Raw genomic sequence first — 15,420 nt, 5'->3', positions numbered from 1 at the left:
CGCATATATATATATGAGATGGGTTTCCATCACTTATATGAAGGGGTGCTGAAAAGTTCCTGGCTTTAAGGGTATCACAAAAAGCCTGGTTGGAGGCCCAATCTTCCAAATTCTTTTACAGGGCTTAGTAAAACTGAAGGATTGCTGCAATAAATGTGTGAATCTGAGAAGGGGAATGTGTTGAATAAAATCATAATTAACTGATCCACCTGCATTTTGTTTTACCCAAAGCCAGGAACTTTTCAGCATCTCCCTCATATATGTATTGTGTATATGTATATATGTGTGTGTATGTGTGCACATGTGCATGTGTTTATCTCTGCATGTCTTCACATTGACACTGCATGAGTAGTGGGACGAGGTGATTTATATCCTCCATAAACAAAATGTTCAGCTTCAACGAGATTGTGAGTATGTGGAATAAAGTACCCCTAGAACACTTGTTTAACTCATGCTGGCATGGAAAAAGCAGATATAAAAGCAATGATGATGACGATGATAACAACAATGAGACTCAATTATGAATTCTTTCACAACCCTAAAATATATTCTTGTAATGAGTTCAAGTTTAACCTATTTATTTTAGCTTACTTTCTAAATATTTATCTAACAGACAGTTCAATAATCATTCAGAAGACCATTGTTATTTAGTTTGTTTCCAATACCAGCAATAATTTCCATCTCAGAACAAAAGTGAGCAGTTGGTTCATATATTATGATATTGGTTTTCCTATTTTTGATTTAATAAATTTGAAAGCCTCAAGTAACGCAATGCAGAACACATCTCATATCTACCGCTGCAGCCAAAATATACTTTACAGTCCATATATAAATATGGATTTGTGGATTCAATGACATTTTCAGTTCATGGATAATTTTCATCCTAAATCTCTTTTGAGAAATACTACATTTCTAATTATTTTACATCCCTTTAACTAATTCTTTTGCCACAAAATTTGCAATACTTATTCTACCTTGTTTAATGGCTATTTGCAACTAAGCTACATGCTGAGATTTAGATTTTTTTTTAACTGTTGACCAGCCAGGGGTCACTGTCAGTGAAAGTTGAACATATTTCTGCACTTTTATGCTTAGGCCAGGGCAAGTTTTTTTTTTTTTGTGTGGAATACTGGTAGTTGCTCATGCAGTATATTCCTCATCTCCAATGTTGCTCAAAAGAAAGGCCTCCACTTTAGGGTTGATGCAGTTTGGCCTCAGTGTTGTTGCAAATATTGCTGTCAGAATGCAAAAGGACAGAACCAGTCTGTCCAACATCTCATCTGATTCTCTATCAGTTCTGCCAATTCATCCCATCCTTGCTTTCATTGGTACATTTTTATTGATTTTCCCCAAAAGGATGAAAGTGAAGTTGACCTTGGCAAGATTTGAACACAGAACACAGAGAGCCAAAACAAATACTCTGAGATATTCCATCTAACACCCCAATGACTGCCAATTTGCTGCTTTTAATTCATGATCAACTGCTTAAAGTTATATTCTGTATATGTATGTATGTATGTATGTCATTATTCAGTTTTATTTCAAGATTTTTTGCCAAAAGAGAAAGAGCTGGTTTCTTTCATTGGAATTTCAACATCAACATCAGGGGTGTATGTATGTATGTATGTATGTATTAAAAGATGTTGCTGAAGGGATATGATATGACATTCAAAGGCATTTTGGATCAATGTTAAACCTCTGCCACCTTGTTTTCATTTTAAGTAGAGGTGGTCTACATCACTGTTTATGTGGAAATTATGTGTGCTTGTTAGTATTTTCCAGGTTTTCACATCAGTGGCTTGGATCTCATTAAGTGTCCAATCAAGCAGCCTAAATGTTGGTATGAGTACTGGCACTGCAAACACATTGTGGGCCACTGTTTTATTGAACACAGAGAGTTCTGAGGTCCGAATTTTCTTTATTCGGCTGTAATATTCTTTAGTGACACATGTTTTGTTACAGGTGCCATTGTAAGATATATTTTCATCCACCCCTAGATACCTGTAACATTCCTCATCAGATACAGGGGAAATAGTCAAATCATTGATGAAGATGTTACTAATCTGGTTTGTAGATTTCTATCTTTTCACAACCATATAACATTTATCCTGACCAAACTCCAACCCTACAGCCTTTGAGAATGTTGTATGTATGTATGTATGTGTGTATGTGTGTATGTATGTATGTATGTATGTATTATTATCATCATCATTGATTCTTAATCTCCACTTTTCCATGTTTGCATGGAATTTGTTAAGGCAGGTTTTCTACAGCTGGATGCTCTTCTTGTCATCAACCCAAACCTGTCTCCAAGTAAGCTAATGTTTCTCTATCACCAGATATAGTTTCACAGTAGACTGGCAACAAAGGTGATATGCATTCACAACTATCATGTGATGTCAAAGGAAGGAGACAATAAAACTCACACACACACACACACGACAGGCTTCTTTCAGTTTCTGTCAACCAAATCCACTCACACTGCTTTTGTTGGCCTGGGACTATAGTAGAAGGCACTTGGCCATGGTACAACACAATGAGACTGAACCTGAAACAATATGGTTGGGAAGCACACTTCTTACAACATAACCATGCCTGCATTTACCATTCATTTGATTTTGTAAATTGCCAAGATCAATACATCCAATAAAACCAAACATTAATCTGTGCTGCAATAATTTTCTGGAAGTGTAACATATAGTTTCTCATAATCATGGATATTTTAGACAGAGAGGACTGGAGATTTCATGTCAATGACAAGTAATAAATTGTCAATCAGTATTAACATTTGCTTGTCTTGACTTCCATTCACTAAACTCTATTATAGACTTCCATTTATCATTTAATTCCATTAGTATTCAAAATTTCTTAATCTCAACTAATTCATTGAGTTCCAGAGCAAGTGTCACCCATTGGCATATGATAGCTATTGTGCAGTATATATCTGCTCAGCTTAGAGATAACTATGGTTACAGTATTCTTTTCCAGTATTTCTGTTTAGCTAGAACAATTAATTATGATCAATACAATATGCGTTTTTCAGTTATTGAACATACACCAGATATTTGTAAGCCAATGAAGGAGCCTCTACGTGATTGTTCAACTTGCTAGAAATAGCAGTCAAAATTTCCTCAACTCACATCCTACTATTTTAGAAAAAGACACATTCATTAGATAATATAGTCTCTAATGTATAAAACCATAAAATGGTCATGGTTGAAACACCTTTGATCAAAGGACTACTTGAGCAGTGCTGACCTGGGTCTAAACAACAACATCACTAGATGTGTATGAGCTGATGAAGGAACATTTATGTAGTCACACAACCTGCTAGAAACAACACTCAATAAACCTTAATTCACATATGTCTGCTTTAAAAAAGAAAGGTCACATTAGATAATGTACTACAGATACTTTATCCTAAAAAAAAGTCAGCATGACTGTGTCTTTGATAATGCCTTTCCTTGGGCCCTCAACTCCTAATGGAGTATAGAAACACTATTATGTCATACAGTATGACTTAGGTATTTTAAAATTGGTCGAGCCTATCCTTCTCCAGGAAGCTCAATCAAGGCTAACCTGAGGTTAAACAACCATATCAGCACCGAAAGTTTTTATCACAACAGTGTACAATTTTGCTTTTTTAAAGACTTGTACTTTTTTTTATCAGTCTTTTTTGCTGAACTGCTAAGCTATAGGGATGTAAACACACCAACACCAGTTATCAAACAGTGGTGGGGGACAGACACAGACACAAACACACACACACACGTGTGTGTGTGACAAGTCAGCCAAATTCACTCACAAGGCTTTGGTCAGCCTGAGGCTATAGTAGAAGATACTTGCCCAAGCTACCACATGGTGGGACTGAACCCGAGACCATATTGCTTGCACCTTATCAATTATTGTATATAAAATGGAACAAGATTTCTGTAATTTTATTTAAGAAAAAGCAAAAAAAAAAACAAAAAAAAACAGATGAGTTGTTTTCAAATGATAGTGAACACTATTAATCATCTATTTATGCTTTAATTTGAAGAGTGTCAACTTAAGAAAATATTCTTGTTTATTTTTACTGGAATTTTCTATTCAAAGATTTTGTTACTCTCTTTCTCTCCTCCCATCTCTCTCTGTCTCTCTCTCTTTATTATTATATTCTTTAAGTGTAGTGAATGCACAATAAAACTAGTCAGTTTTTAAAATCTAAATTGTTAAAGTTTGTTTAATCACTACAAATAGAAATGTCACTTTTCCAGAGCAATCTTAAAATAAACATGAACAAAATACTGAATTCGAAAGCCAAACAATATTTCAGTGACAATTCTGTTAACAAAGAGATTCTATATATTTTTGCAACATTTTGCTTCTGATTAAAATTTGCTTATCTTTTGCAATAATAACTTTAGGCAGTGTGTGTATCGATAATAGCTTTGGGCAGTATATATATCAAACAACTGCATGACAAATAGTGCCATAAAGAGGCTACTTCTTTAACCCTTTAACATTTAGACTACTCAGTCAAATATAATGCTAAATCAACCTCTTTGTTTTGAATTAATCAAATATTATCTCATATCGTCAAGATTTCAATGATGTAATTGTATATAGTTAGAACAACATCGTAGGGTAAGTGTGAGAGGTCAGATCTGGTTGGTTTGAACATTGAATATTTGGGTCAGATATAGCCCATTTAAATGCTAAAGAGTTAAGTTAGACAATAATTGGGTTAAAACAAATAAAGAGAAATTTCAACTGTCAAATTATTCATGTAAATAAAAGGAAGAGAAAGAAACTGAAAAAAAAAAAACTGAGAAAATTGTATGAGTTGTCTAATAGAATTACAGTGGTCTTTGTTCCTCTGAGTTGGTTGGTCTTGTGCTTCCTCCACTTATCTCCTCTCCTTCCATTACCCTTGTAGAGTCCATCTTTCTCAAGCCTCACTCTAACCATTATGCCCAGTTATTCCCTCTCAAGAACATTAGCCTTCTAGAATCTCTTCTTGGCTCATGCCATTCTTGAAAGTGTCAACATGCTACAGTTTTAAGTGGAACATTAATGACATTAATCTCAGAGGTTTCAGTTTTTTCTGAAAGGGCCACACATACTGCCACTTCCTCCAGACCCAGCAAATAAGAAAAAGAAACCAATGTTATCTAATTCTTTCTTCTTAGGTTAGCAGCATTGTCATCACAGTAGTTATACCTTGCACTCAATCTCCTTCATTTTTTTTGGCTTCATCTCCTCATCATCACTCTGCCATTTTCCCTCTCTTACTTACTCTACGTCATCTTAATTGGAAGCTACAACCATGTTATAAACAAAGTCAACAAGTTGCCTATGACTGAGCAGATTCCTGAGTCCTTCCTGCGGCCAACTCTCACCTGTTTACAAGTAAAGTAATATTTCCCCATGGTCAGACATGTTCTCACAGAATATTGGAAATGAATGACACTGCTTGTATAACAGTGACAACCATTTTACAACTATCATGTGTTGTCAAGACACACACACACACACAAAAACATACATACATATAATGGTTTTGGTAGGCAGTTTCTGTCTACAAAATCATTTACAAAGCTTTAGTTGGCCCAGGGCTATAGTAGAAGATACTTGTCCAAGTTGCCATTAAGTCGGGCTGAACATGGAACACCTGTGCCTATCAGAATAACTATTCTACAGTTGAAGTAACGAGGGAGCCTCATTGTGGTTAATTGACTTGCAAGAAGTAGCAGCCAAGTTTTCCTCAAGCAACACCCTACAAAACTGAGGGACACACTGGATAGTGGAGTTCAGGGTACACATTGTCTGAAAGAAAATACAGGATGATCATGGCTTGACTTCTGTTGATCATTGGTTTACTTAATTAGTGCTGATTTGGAAACAACAACAAGCTTGCTTAACCTCTGTGTTGATGCTGAACTGATTAGCTTGACACAAAAAATACTTCAACAAAAGCATCAGGACAAAAATTTTATTCATATAAAGAAGAAATGCTTTTTAATTTAACATGAAAGTAATGATTTTCATGACTACTTTTAAAATAGTTACAAAATAAAAACTTAATACAAAATGTAAACAATTTCAAAATAAACAATATAAAATGGCAATGTGGAAACAACAGGGAAAAAGCAAGGAATAGGTTTGAATCATAGCAAAAAGAAAAACAAAAGTTGGTAAAGTGTTACAAGGTGAAAAAAAGAAAAACAAATTTCTTATGTGGGGTGAGAAAAACAATAAGAAGCCAAATAAATATGACATTTGAACAGATAATGAATAATTTTGTTGAATCACATTCAACAACTTGATCTAGATAAACAATTAGAAGCAAATAGTACCACTTATTGTCAAACTAGATCATATAAAGAAAAGATAAATTGAAAACAAAATAGTTCAGTTGTACTGTTGTCAATTTATTACTGTTTTAAGAATGTTAGTGACTAGTTTAAACTGTATCTGTTAAAAGAAAGGTAGGGAGTATGTACTATGAAAATGTCAATATAATTAAGAGGCTATTAATGACAAATGATGACAGTGGGGGGGATATTTTCTATGGATGGATTCTGCATGTGAAGTGAGATAATATAATTAATACAGTTACCCACCCACCACCCTAAAAATCTCAGTAACTGTGGATCTGGGTAAGTACCGGTTAGTACATTTAGCTGAGGAGGTCTAATAATACTGAAACATATCTAGAGTTGTTACCATACCTGCCAAAGATCAAATTCAATCACTCACTGAATCCTCCATCCAATTTTCTAATTGATTATTGTCTCCCATGGCTGTCTTCATAAGAATTATTAGTAAGCTAATAAAATTTATTTTCCTACAAGTGATAATTTTCATTGAAAAATGGAGTGGTTTTTTAGCTCATTATATTAAGTATGTTATCCTGTACCACTTAGTGTTATAAATGGCAATGTTCTTTCAAGTAGTGATCATTACAATATTTATGTGTATTAATTAGTATTGTGATAATCACTGTTTAAAAGCAATGATAATTACTAGAAGTTAGTTGTATTTGCCTTTCATCAGTTGTTTCAAAGACAATAAAGACTTTTTAAAAATTATTTATAAAACCCTTTAACATTCTGAATATTAAATATATATACAAGATTCATATGGTAATCATATCTTTGAAACTCAATTACTATAATGATAAATAATTTCTTCTATTATAAATTGATGAGAGCAGAAGGAAACGTAATCTTATACTTTTAAATCTATTTATGTGCCTGTTGCATGGCTGAAAAACAAACACTATGACACCAGCATATGAAACAAAAATTAAGAGCAATAAAATGATCTAGAAAACGTTTTCCAATATAAATTCAAAACATAAAATGAACAAATCTTTAGAATTTAAAATTTTGATAAATAAAACTTGTCAAACAATACCTTTGGTATGAGATGAGGAGTAACGTAACTATTTAATTGTAAGTATAACTTAATGTCCTCATTTAAAGATGCATAATAGTTAACAATGTATAATATCTACACTTATATGACTATTTAAAATATTTTAACAAAAACAAACAAAAAAATAAAATTTTTTTAAAAATTGGTTTAATATAAAACAAATTAATTTAAAAAAGAACATTTTAATATGACAAATGTCTATTATTTTCATTATTTATTTGAATATTTTACAAAATCAAAAATTGATATGTTGATGGAATTTTGCTGATGTTGATATGTGAATTAATAAAGGTATATTAATGGCTGTGAATTTGACAGTCTTGGACGAACAGTTCAGTATGATGAATAAGGAATGGTGGAAACTGAGAGGGAAATGTCACAAATGAATAAAATAATATGTATTACTTTAGATAAATTTTTATTAGAATTAGCACCTTTCAGGTTGTTTTTAAATAAAGAATTATTTTTAAATACATGAATTAAAAAAATTCAACTAAGTATGCAATTCATAATAATTATATATTTTTTTTAAAAATTAGTATAATTCTTGATATATTATTGGTCACGAAGAAAATTAAAATAATTAAATATACAAGAAAAGTAAATACTATTTAAAAGCTTGAATTAAATAATTTTGCCCCAGTTACTATTTAGTGCATTATTATATTAGTTAAGATAAATATAAAGTATTGATATCATTTGGTCAAAATAGTATCCTGTTAAACAATGTACTGAATTTAGTATCCATTTAAAAATAACAATCTTCCCTGAGTTTAAGATACAGTTCTTTGCCTTGCAGATCAATTATTTCCAATAAATTAATTAGTATAAACAATATGGGCAAAAGAAATGTTTTTTTGTTTTTTTAAATTTCCTTTTTAAATGACAGGTGAGGTGCAAAACAGAAGATAATAACAAGTGTTAAAAAAGGAATCTTTTACAATAAATTTTACATAAAATACTATGCATTAAATTAAAATTATTAGTTCAATTTTTGCATATTAAAGCAAGAAAATTTTTGGTGCAGTTTGGCATTGATATTTTAAGATGTGTTTCTTTAAAAACGACAATAGATAATTTAGCATTAACAGTTTCTTTTGAACAAAATATATCACATAAATATTATGGAAGTCATTTGAAAATATTAAAATAAATAAAAAGATGAAAACATCTCTTCCTAAATACAAACATTCACACACTTTTAAAAATGCAATTTATAATTTGTTTATGGAAAGCCAGTAAAACCATTATGTCACATTGAAGGTTTATAATGTTGGTAAAATATCCTTCAACATTCATAGGAATCATTTTTTTTTTCCAAAATCTTTAAAAATACGAAAAATAGATTTCCAACATAGTATTTTAAACAGTCTATGAAGTAGCACCAAATCACAAAAAAAAAGAAAATATAACTGATATATTTTGTTGCAAAATAGCACACATAAAACATATAAATAATTGTTGGACAAACAAAAATACCTAGTGAGAGTTCATAGATAAGCATTACTTTTAACACTCCCGAGATATTTAAAGGAAAATATACGGCAGAAAGGGGTCATCAATACTAAGTACTGACTACATGCATGATACATATGTACATATGTATGTATGTATGTATGTATGTATGCATGTATGTTTGCATGCATATATGTATATACATACATACATATATATATATATATATATACACACACATATATATATATATATATATATATATATATATATATATATATATATATATACATATTTACATACGTATATACATATTTACATATGTATACACATACATACATATAGGTATATACATACATATATATGTATATACATACATATTTATATACATACATGTATATATACATACATGTATATATACATACATATATATGTATACATACATATGTATGTATATACATACATACATATGTATATACATACATATATATACATACATATATAAGTATATACACATATATGTATATACATACATATGTATATACATACATATATATGTATATACATACATACATATACATATATATGTATATACATACAAATATATACATACATACATACATATGTTCATATGCATACCGATACATGGACTTCTTACATAGGCCCCAGGCCTGTAACTTATAATTAATAGAGAAAGAAAGCTTTAATTATATGAATAAAGCTTAATGGCTACTAGGAATGTGAATCAGTTTGCTAGGAACTTACTTGGTACAAAATATATAAATATTATTTTGATGCCATTTAGCGAAAATAAATATAGTAAAAAACCGAAAACAAAGTTATCTCTATATTCTTTTCTTGTCTAAACATGTTGTAACTTGTCAACGACAATATTCAAAATGACAAAATATCATAAAATATCAATCATCATCATCAAAGTAATCAATTTATATCCTTTTTTTTCCATGCTGGCATGGACGGGTCTCATAACTTCTCACCACTTGTCATAGTTCTTCAACATCTGACAGACACAACAACAGAGAAAAAATACTGGCCAATACTGTAATTGTGTACATCGTGCTACTTTTGGTATAGTTTTTACAGCTGGATGCCATCATATCATTTTACTGCATAGACAATCATAGAGTACAAAATACTTGGTTAATTTCTAAATGTTAAAGCTGAAGATATTTTGATAAAATAACCTTCAAGGAATATAAATATAAAGCAAGTAAAGAATTACAGTATTTATCACATAACTCATGGAACTTGGTAATTGTTCAATTTTCCATATGTTTTGAAGTTGTACTTGTCTGGCAAGTAACTTGATTTGAGACTATTATACAGTGGAAAAGTCATTTTGGCTATTTAAAAACACGTAGGCTGCTATAACAATTTTTGTGTGTTCTTAAATGATTAAAAATAATTCTCCTACAATGTAATTAACCCTATTATATGCTAAAATAAAAATTCTTAAATTATTAATAATATATTCCAGCATCAAAGTCGCGAACTGAATGATATGTTGTGATCACTGTCCGGTTATGCAAGACCTTTCCATTAATCTGTATAAAAGCTGTGATGGCTTCCACTGCCTTTTCAAATTTCATAAATATCTAAAAATAATAAAAATATTTTTTTTAAAAATAAAGGTTCATAACTTACAGAACTTGGCATATTAAAAGAAAACAGATCATGATGTCTCCATTTGAAACCCATTTAGTTTGAAGATGTAATTAAGTTCAACACTCTCAATGAAAGAGACAAAACTCCAGTACTCATCTATTGTTGTATCTTTATGTCAATATAAAGCAGAGGAAAGAATGGCTGAGTCCCAACTAGCAAGCAACATCTTGAGCCAAGTCAGAGCTGCATCCATGCAAGACAATGATCTGTGTTTGGTGGGACTGGGAAGGTATTTTCAAGTTAAAGGAAAGATGGAGATGCATTGTGCAACAAAATGGTTCATATTTGGTTGATTAAAAATGTAATGGCAAGTATTTATTGACCTTTTTCTTTCCTTTATATATATATATATATATATATATATATATATATATATATATATATATATACATATACATATATATATATATATATATATATATATATATATATATATATATATATATATATATATATATATATATAAAGGTCCTGGTAAGGTAGAAAGATAGGGTACTTCCAATGCAGTACTCAACCAGAGCTCTTGGCTGTCAACATTATTGGATTCTAGACTAATACCAAAATTCTTCAGGTGCAGAAAATCCTGGTTTTACAATAGTAAAACCATTGTGTAGGTTCAGTGAAGAGTAAAATCTAATCCAAATAAGAGGACAGCAAAAGATTTTAGCACATATTTAATATATCAGTTACAATTGTTTCTGTACCAATTCTGCTTTCACTGCCAGTTTACACAAAAGTTCAAAGTGAAAATTTATGTAATATTTGTGTTTTTAGACATTAGAGTGGCACTTTTTCAGACCTGCACCAAAGATGCACTTTTACAATGTGTGCCTGTCACACACACACACACAAATAGTAATATAACACAATGATTTTTTTTTATGTTTGAACTTTGACATCATTTGAAAATATTTTTTTACTCACAATTCCTTTTCCTTTGCCTTCAGTTGGAAGAACACATTTAACCAACTTTCCAAATTTACAGCATCTACTGGTTAATTCTTCTTTGATGGCTAGAAATAAAATTTCATGTTAAACTGTTTTGAAAACTTGTCAACATAGTTAATATAACTAACTTGTTGAAACAGATAAGCTCAAAGTTAATAATTTCCAAATTTGCTTTAAAAGCTTTATGTCAAATTTATATATGCAAAGTAATATCCAGAATCAAAGGCAATTGTTCAGGATCTGTGTGGGCAACAAATGAATCCAAAATGAAATGTTGTTTACCCCAGGTCAGCCCCAATCAAGCAGACTTATGACCAAAAGTATTCCAGCTGCTTCTATCCCTGGACTAGTGAAGCAAGGATTATCAAATATTCCTTTCCTTGTTCTTAGATGTTAGGTATGTTATGAGGGAGATTAGGGTATTATTTCTATAAAAGTCAAGAGACTTTTCTGGCATGTCCTTGTTGGCTATTATTAAATGTAATAATGATGAATACAGAAAATGTCCAACACTTCAGGTTCAGTAATTTTGGATATATTTCAACTACAATACATAGCACTATCTTTTCTCTTCCTCTATAAAGAGTCTCAATCCAAAACATTAAACCTTTTCTATTCTCCATAGTAACTCATCATTCAAGGGCCACTAAAAGGATTTGCACAATTTAGGGCAAATAGTTTCCAGTGCCTATTCAACAGCAGGTGCAGTTAATTTGTTTTTGTTTTTTTTTCAGTTGAGTAGACTGGAGCAATGTGAAATGAAATGCTTCACACAACAACACAATGTGTTGCCCAGCCTGGAAACTAAATCCACAACCATATGATTGTGAGTCCAGCTACTTAACCTCCAGGTCACATACTTTCACACACAGTAATTGCACCAGTTTCAACTCTTAGACTTTCACTTGATACAGTTGTAAAATTTCATTTCAAATTACAGAATTTCTTTAAAACCTTTTATTCCTCTTATAAAAATTCTCAAAAATTTGAGAAAGAGTCACAGTTAAAAGATTATCCAAGAAATAAAGTCAACCAAATCCAACACAATATTCAAATTTACATTCCAAGATTCCACACTCACTAAACATAATTTTTACTTGATTCAGTTATTAGACTGTGGGCATGTTGGGGCATGGCTTTGAAGAATTTTTAGTTGAATGACTCAATCCCAGTATTTATTTTTCTTGTGAGCCTGGTGTTTATTCTATTGGTCTCTTCTGCCAAGCTGCTATGTTGCAGGGATGTAAACACACCAACATAGATTTTCCAGCAGTGGTGGGGGAACAAACATACACACACACCTATACGATGGGCTTCTTTCAGTTTCTGTCTACCAAATTCACTCACAATGCTTTGGTTGCCCAAGGTGGCACACAGTAGGAGTGAATCCAGAACCAAGTAGTTGGGAAGCAAGCTTCTTCTCACACAGCCACATCTGCATTTATATTTATAAATGTTCAAATATATTTATTAACTGACTTTTCTTTAAAAAATATGAAACAAAAAATATATGTATACTGAATGCAGTTATTAAGTTAATATAATTCCGAGTCTCGTTATATATATATGAAAAAATGAGCAACACAGAAAGACAGAGGCAATTTTACCTGCATGAGTGTCTGTTTCATTTACATCTATACTGTTCAGTATCCTGATAACAACTGTTGGCAGTAGTAGCATATCACAGAAAGAAGGCTCTAGAGAAAGAAAACATTTATATCACTTTTCCAATCACCAAGTCATTTCTATATATTCCATTCTATATATATATATATATATATATATATATATATATATATATATATTTATATATATACACGTGTGTGTGTATGTATGTATACATATATACACACACATGCATGCACACACACACACACATATACGACAGCTATCCCTGATCCTCTAGCATACTCCAACCTCTCACTTGGCACACAGTCACTACTCTCACAGCTGCGATTTCCTTGTCTTGCAAACCATTTGGTGATGCTGCAGGTACTGGTGCTAAGTAAAAAGCACCTGAACTAGCAAAGCTCTTGTGCCAGCACCATGAAATAAGCACCTGTGCTGGCGCCATGTGCAAGTGCCACATAAGAAGCACTCATTCTCGCATCATGTAAAAAGCACCTGTGATGAATGATGGCATCACATAACAAACACCCATGTTGGCACAGTGTAAAAAGCACCCAGTACACTCTGTAAAGTGGTTGGTATTAGGAAGGGTATCCAGTCATACAAAGCATGCCAAAACAGACAACTGGAGCCTGGTGCAGCCCTCTGGCTTACCAGTTCCTGTTAAACTGTCCAACCTGTGTCAACATGAAAACAGCTGTTAAATGATGATGATAATGATGATATACATACACAAATATCATATGCAAATATACTTTTATATATATACATACATACATATATATATAGCAACACATATATATATATATATATATATATATATATATATATATATATATATATATATATACACACAAAGAAAAGAATCTGAAAATGCAGGAGTCTTTTAAAAGTATTTATTAACTTAACTGGTTTCACTTATTTAAAAAGATTTTCAGAAGTAAGGTATGAGGCTTTGTGCATCCTCTGTGGTGTTGAAAATTAGTTTATATAAATGTATTCAAATCAAGTGGTAGAATCTTTGACAATTATAAGAAAAAATTTGAGGTTTTGTGTATCCTCTGTGATGGGTCAAAAAATAGTTTACATAAAAACATTCAGATCAGGTACTAAAAGTTTTTACAATAAGATAAATATTAGTTTACATAAATATAACTAAACCAAGTAACACCATAAGATGGTTCTGTTTTTAAAAAAGGTGGCTATTCTATTTTTTATTCACCTTGTACCTTGACCTCACATATTTCTCTATTTCTTTTTCCAGATGGGCAAACCATGTATTCATCTCTTCAGCAAGATACTCACTCCTGCCCCTCTACCTTACTTTTTCATCCCTCAGTACTACACCCCACTAAGCTGAGGATCTTGTTTTGCTGGTACTTGGTGACATCACCAGTGCTGCTGCCACAAGAAGAACACCCAGTACACTTTTTATAAGTGGTTGGCATTAGAAAGAGTATCCAGCTGTAGAAACCATGCAAAAGCAAACATTAAAATTTGCCATAGCCCTCTGTTCATATCAAACCATCCAACCTACACCAGCATGGAAGAAGGGATGTTAAATTATGATGATGATGAAGATGATATATGTGTACACACACATATATCTTATAGAGTAGGAGACACTCTGCTAGTGCTGATGATAATATAGATCTACCCAGGTCACTCTGTATAATGATTGCCAAGAGAGTGGAATCATGATGTTGGGAGGATTCTTTACTCTTGTTGACGACATAGCGACCACTATATTACTGGTACCACAATAAAATACACCCAGTACACTCTGAAAAGTGGTTGGTGTTAGGAAAGGTATTTAACCATAGAAATTAAAACAAAAATGAAAATTACAAGAGACATATTGTCCTCCAACCTAGCTCAGAGAGCAACACTTTGTAAAAAAAACTCAGATTAGAACCCATCCAACCCATACTAGCATAGAAAGCAAATGTAGAATGCTGATGAAGATGATGGCATACTGTTTTACATCTATCTTTCCATAGTAGCATGGGTTAGATGAATACATATTACCGAGGCACTGTTTTACAGCCAGATTCTCCTTCTATTGCTAACCCTTAACTATTTTTCAAATGAGCAATTTTTTTCATTTCCTAGTAGGTTTAAAAATAATCTCAATTCAACAATGGACAAATACATTTGAAACACACAACACTCACAGAAGTGAATAATATTTACCAAATGGAATTGAAAAGAAAGGATGATTTTGTGCAGTCTGACTTGTTAAACGTTCACAGCCTTTACATGTTATCACACTGTTGATGA

At 31.7% G+C, this 15,420-nt stretch overlaps 1 protein-coding gene across 2 annotated transcripts in view; it reads right to left on the bottom strand.

Annotated features, from left to right (window-relative positions):
* Positions 1-9,510: 9,510 nt before the first annotated feature.
* LOC106870402 (serine/threonine-protein kinase Kist) overlaps positions 9,511-15,420 on the bottom strand; it is a 35,740-nt gene continuing 29,830 nt past the window's right edge. Inside the window, exons 8-11 of one of the 2 annotated variants that reach the window (XM_014916453.3) lie at positions 15,334-15,410; positions 13,119-13,208; positions 11,488-11,576; positions 9,511-10,493 (exon numbers count right to left, since the gene is read on the bottom strand). In XM_014916453.3, coding sequence (XP_014771939.1) covers positions 10,359-10,493; positions 11,488-11,576; positions 13,119-13,208; positions 15,334-15,410 — 391 coding nt within the window. In that variant the 3' untranslated portion in view covers positions 9,511-10,358. The remainder of the gene's footprint in view (positions 10,494-11,487; positions 11,577-13,118; positions 13,209-15,333; positions 15,411-15,420) is intronic. The other variant, XM_014916454.3, reaches the window with a different exon arrangement.

Source organism: Octopus bimaculoides, chromosome 1, assembly GCF_046866305.1.
Source record: "Octopus bimaculoides isolate indiv1 chromosome 1, ASM4686630v1, whole genome shotgun sequence".
Taxonomy (NCBI): Eukaryota; Metazoa; Mollusca; class Cephalopoda; order Octopoda; family Octopodidae; genus Octopus; species Octopus bimaculoides.
This window is presented reverse-complemented; position numbering and strand designations above follow the sequence as displayed.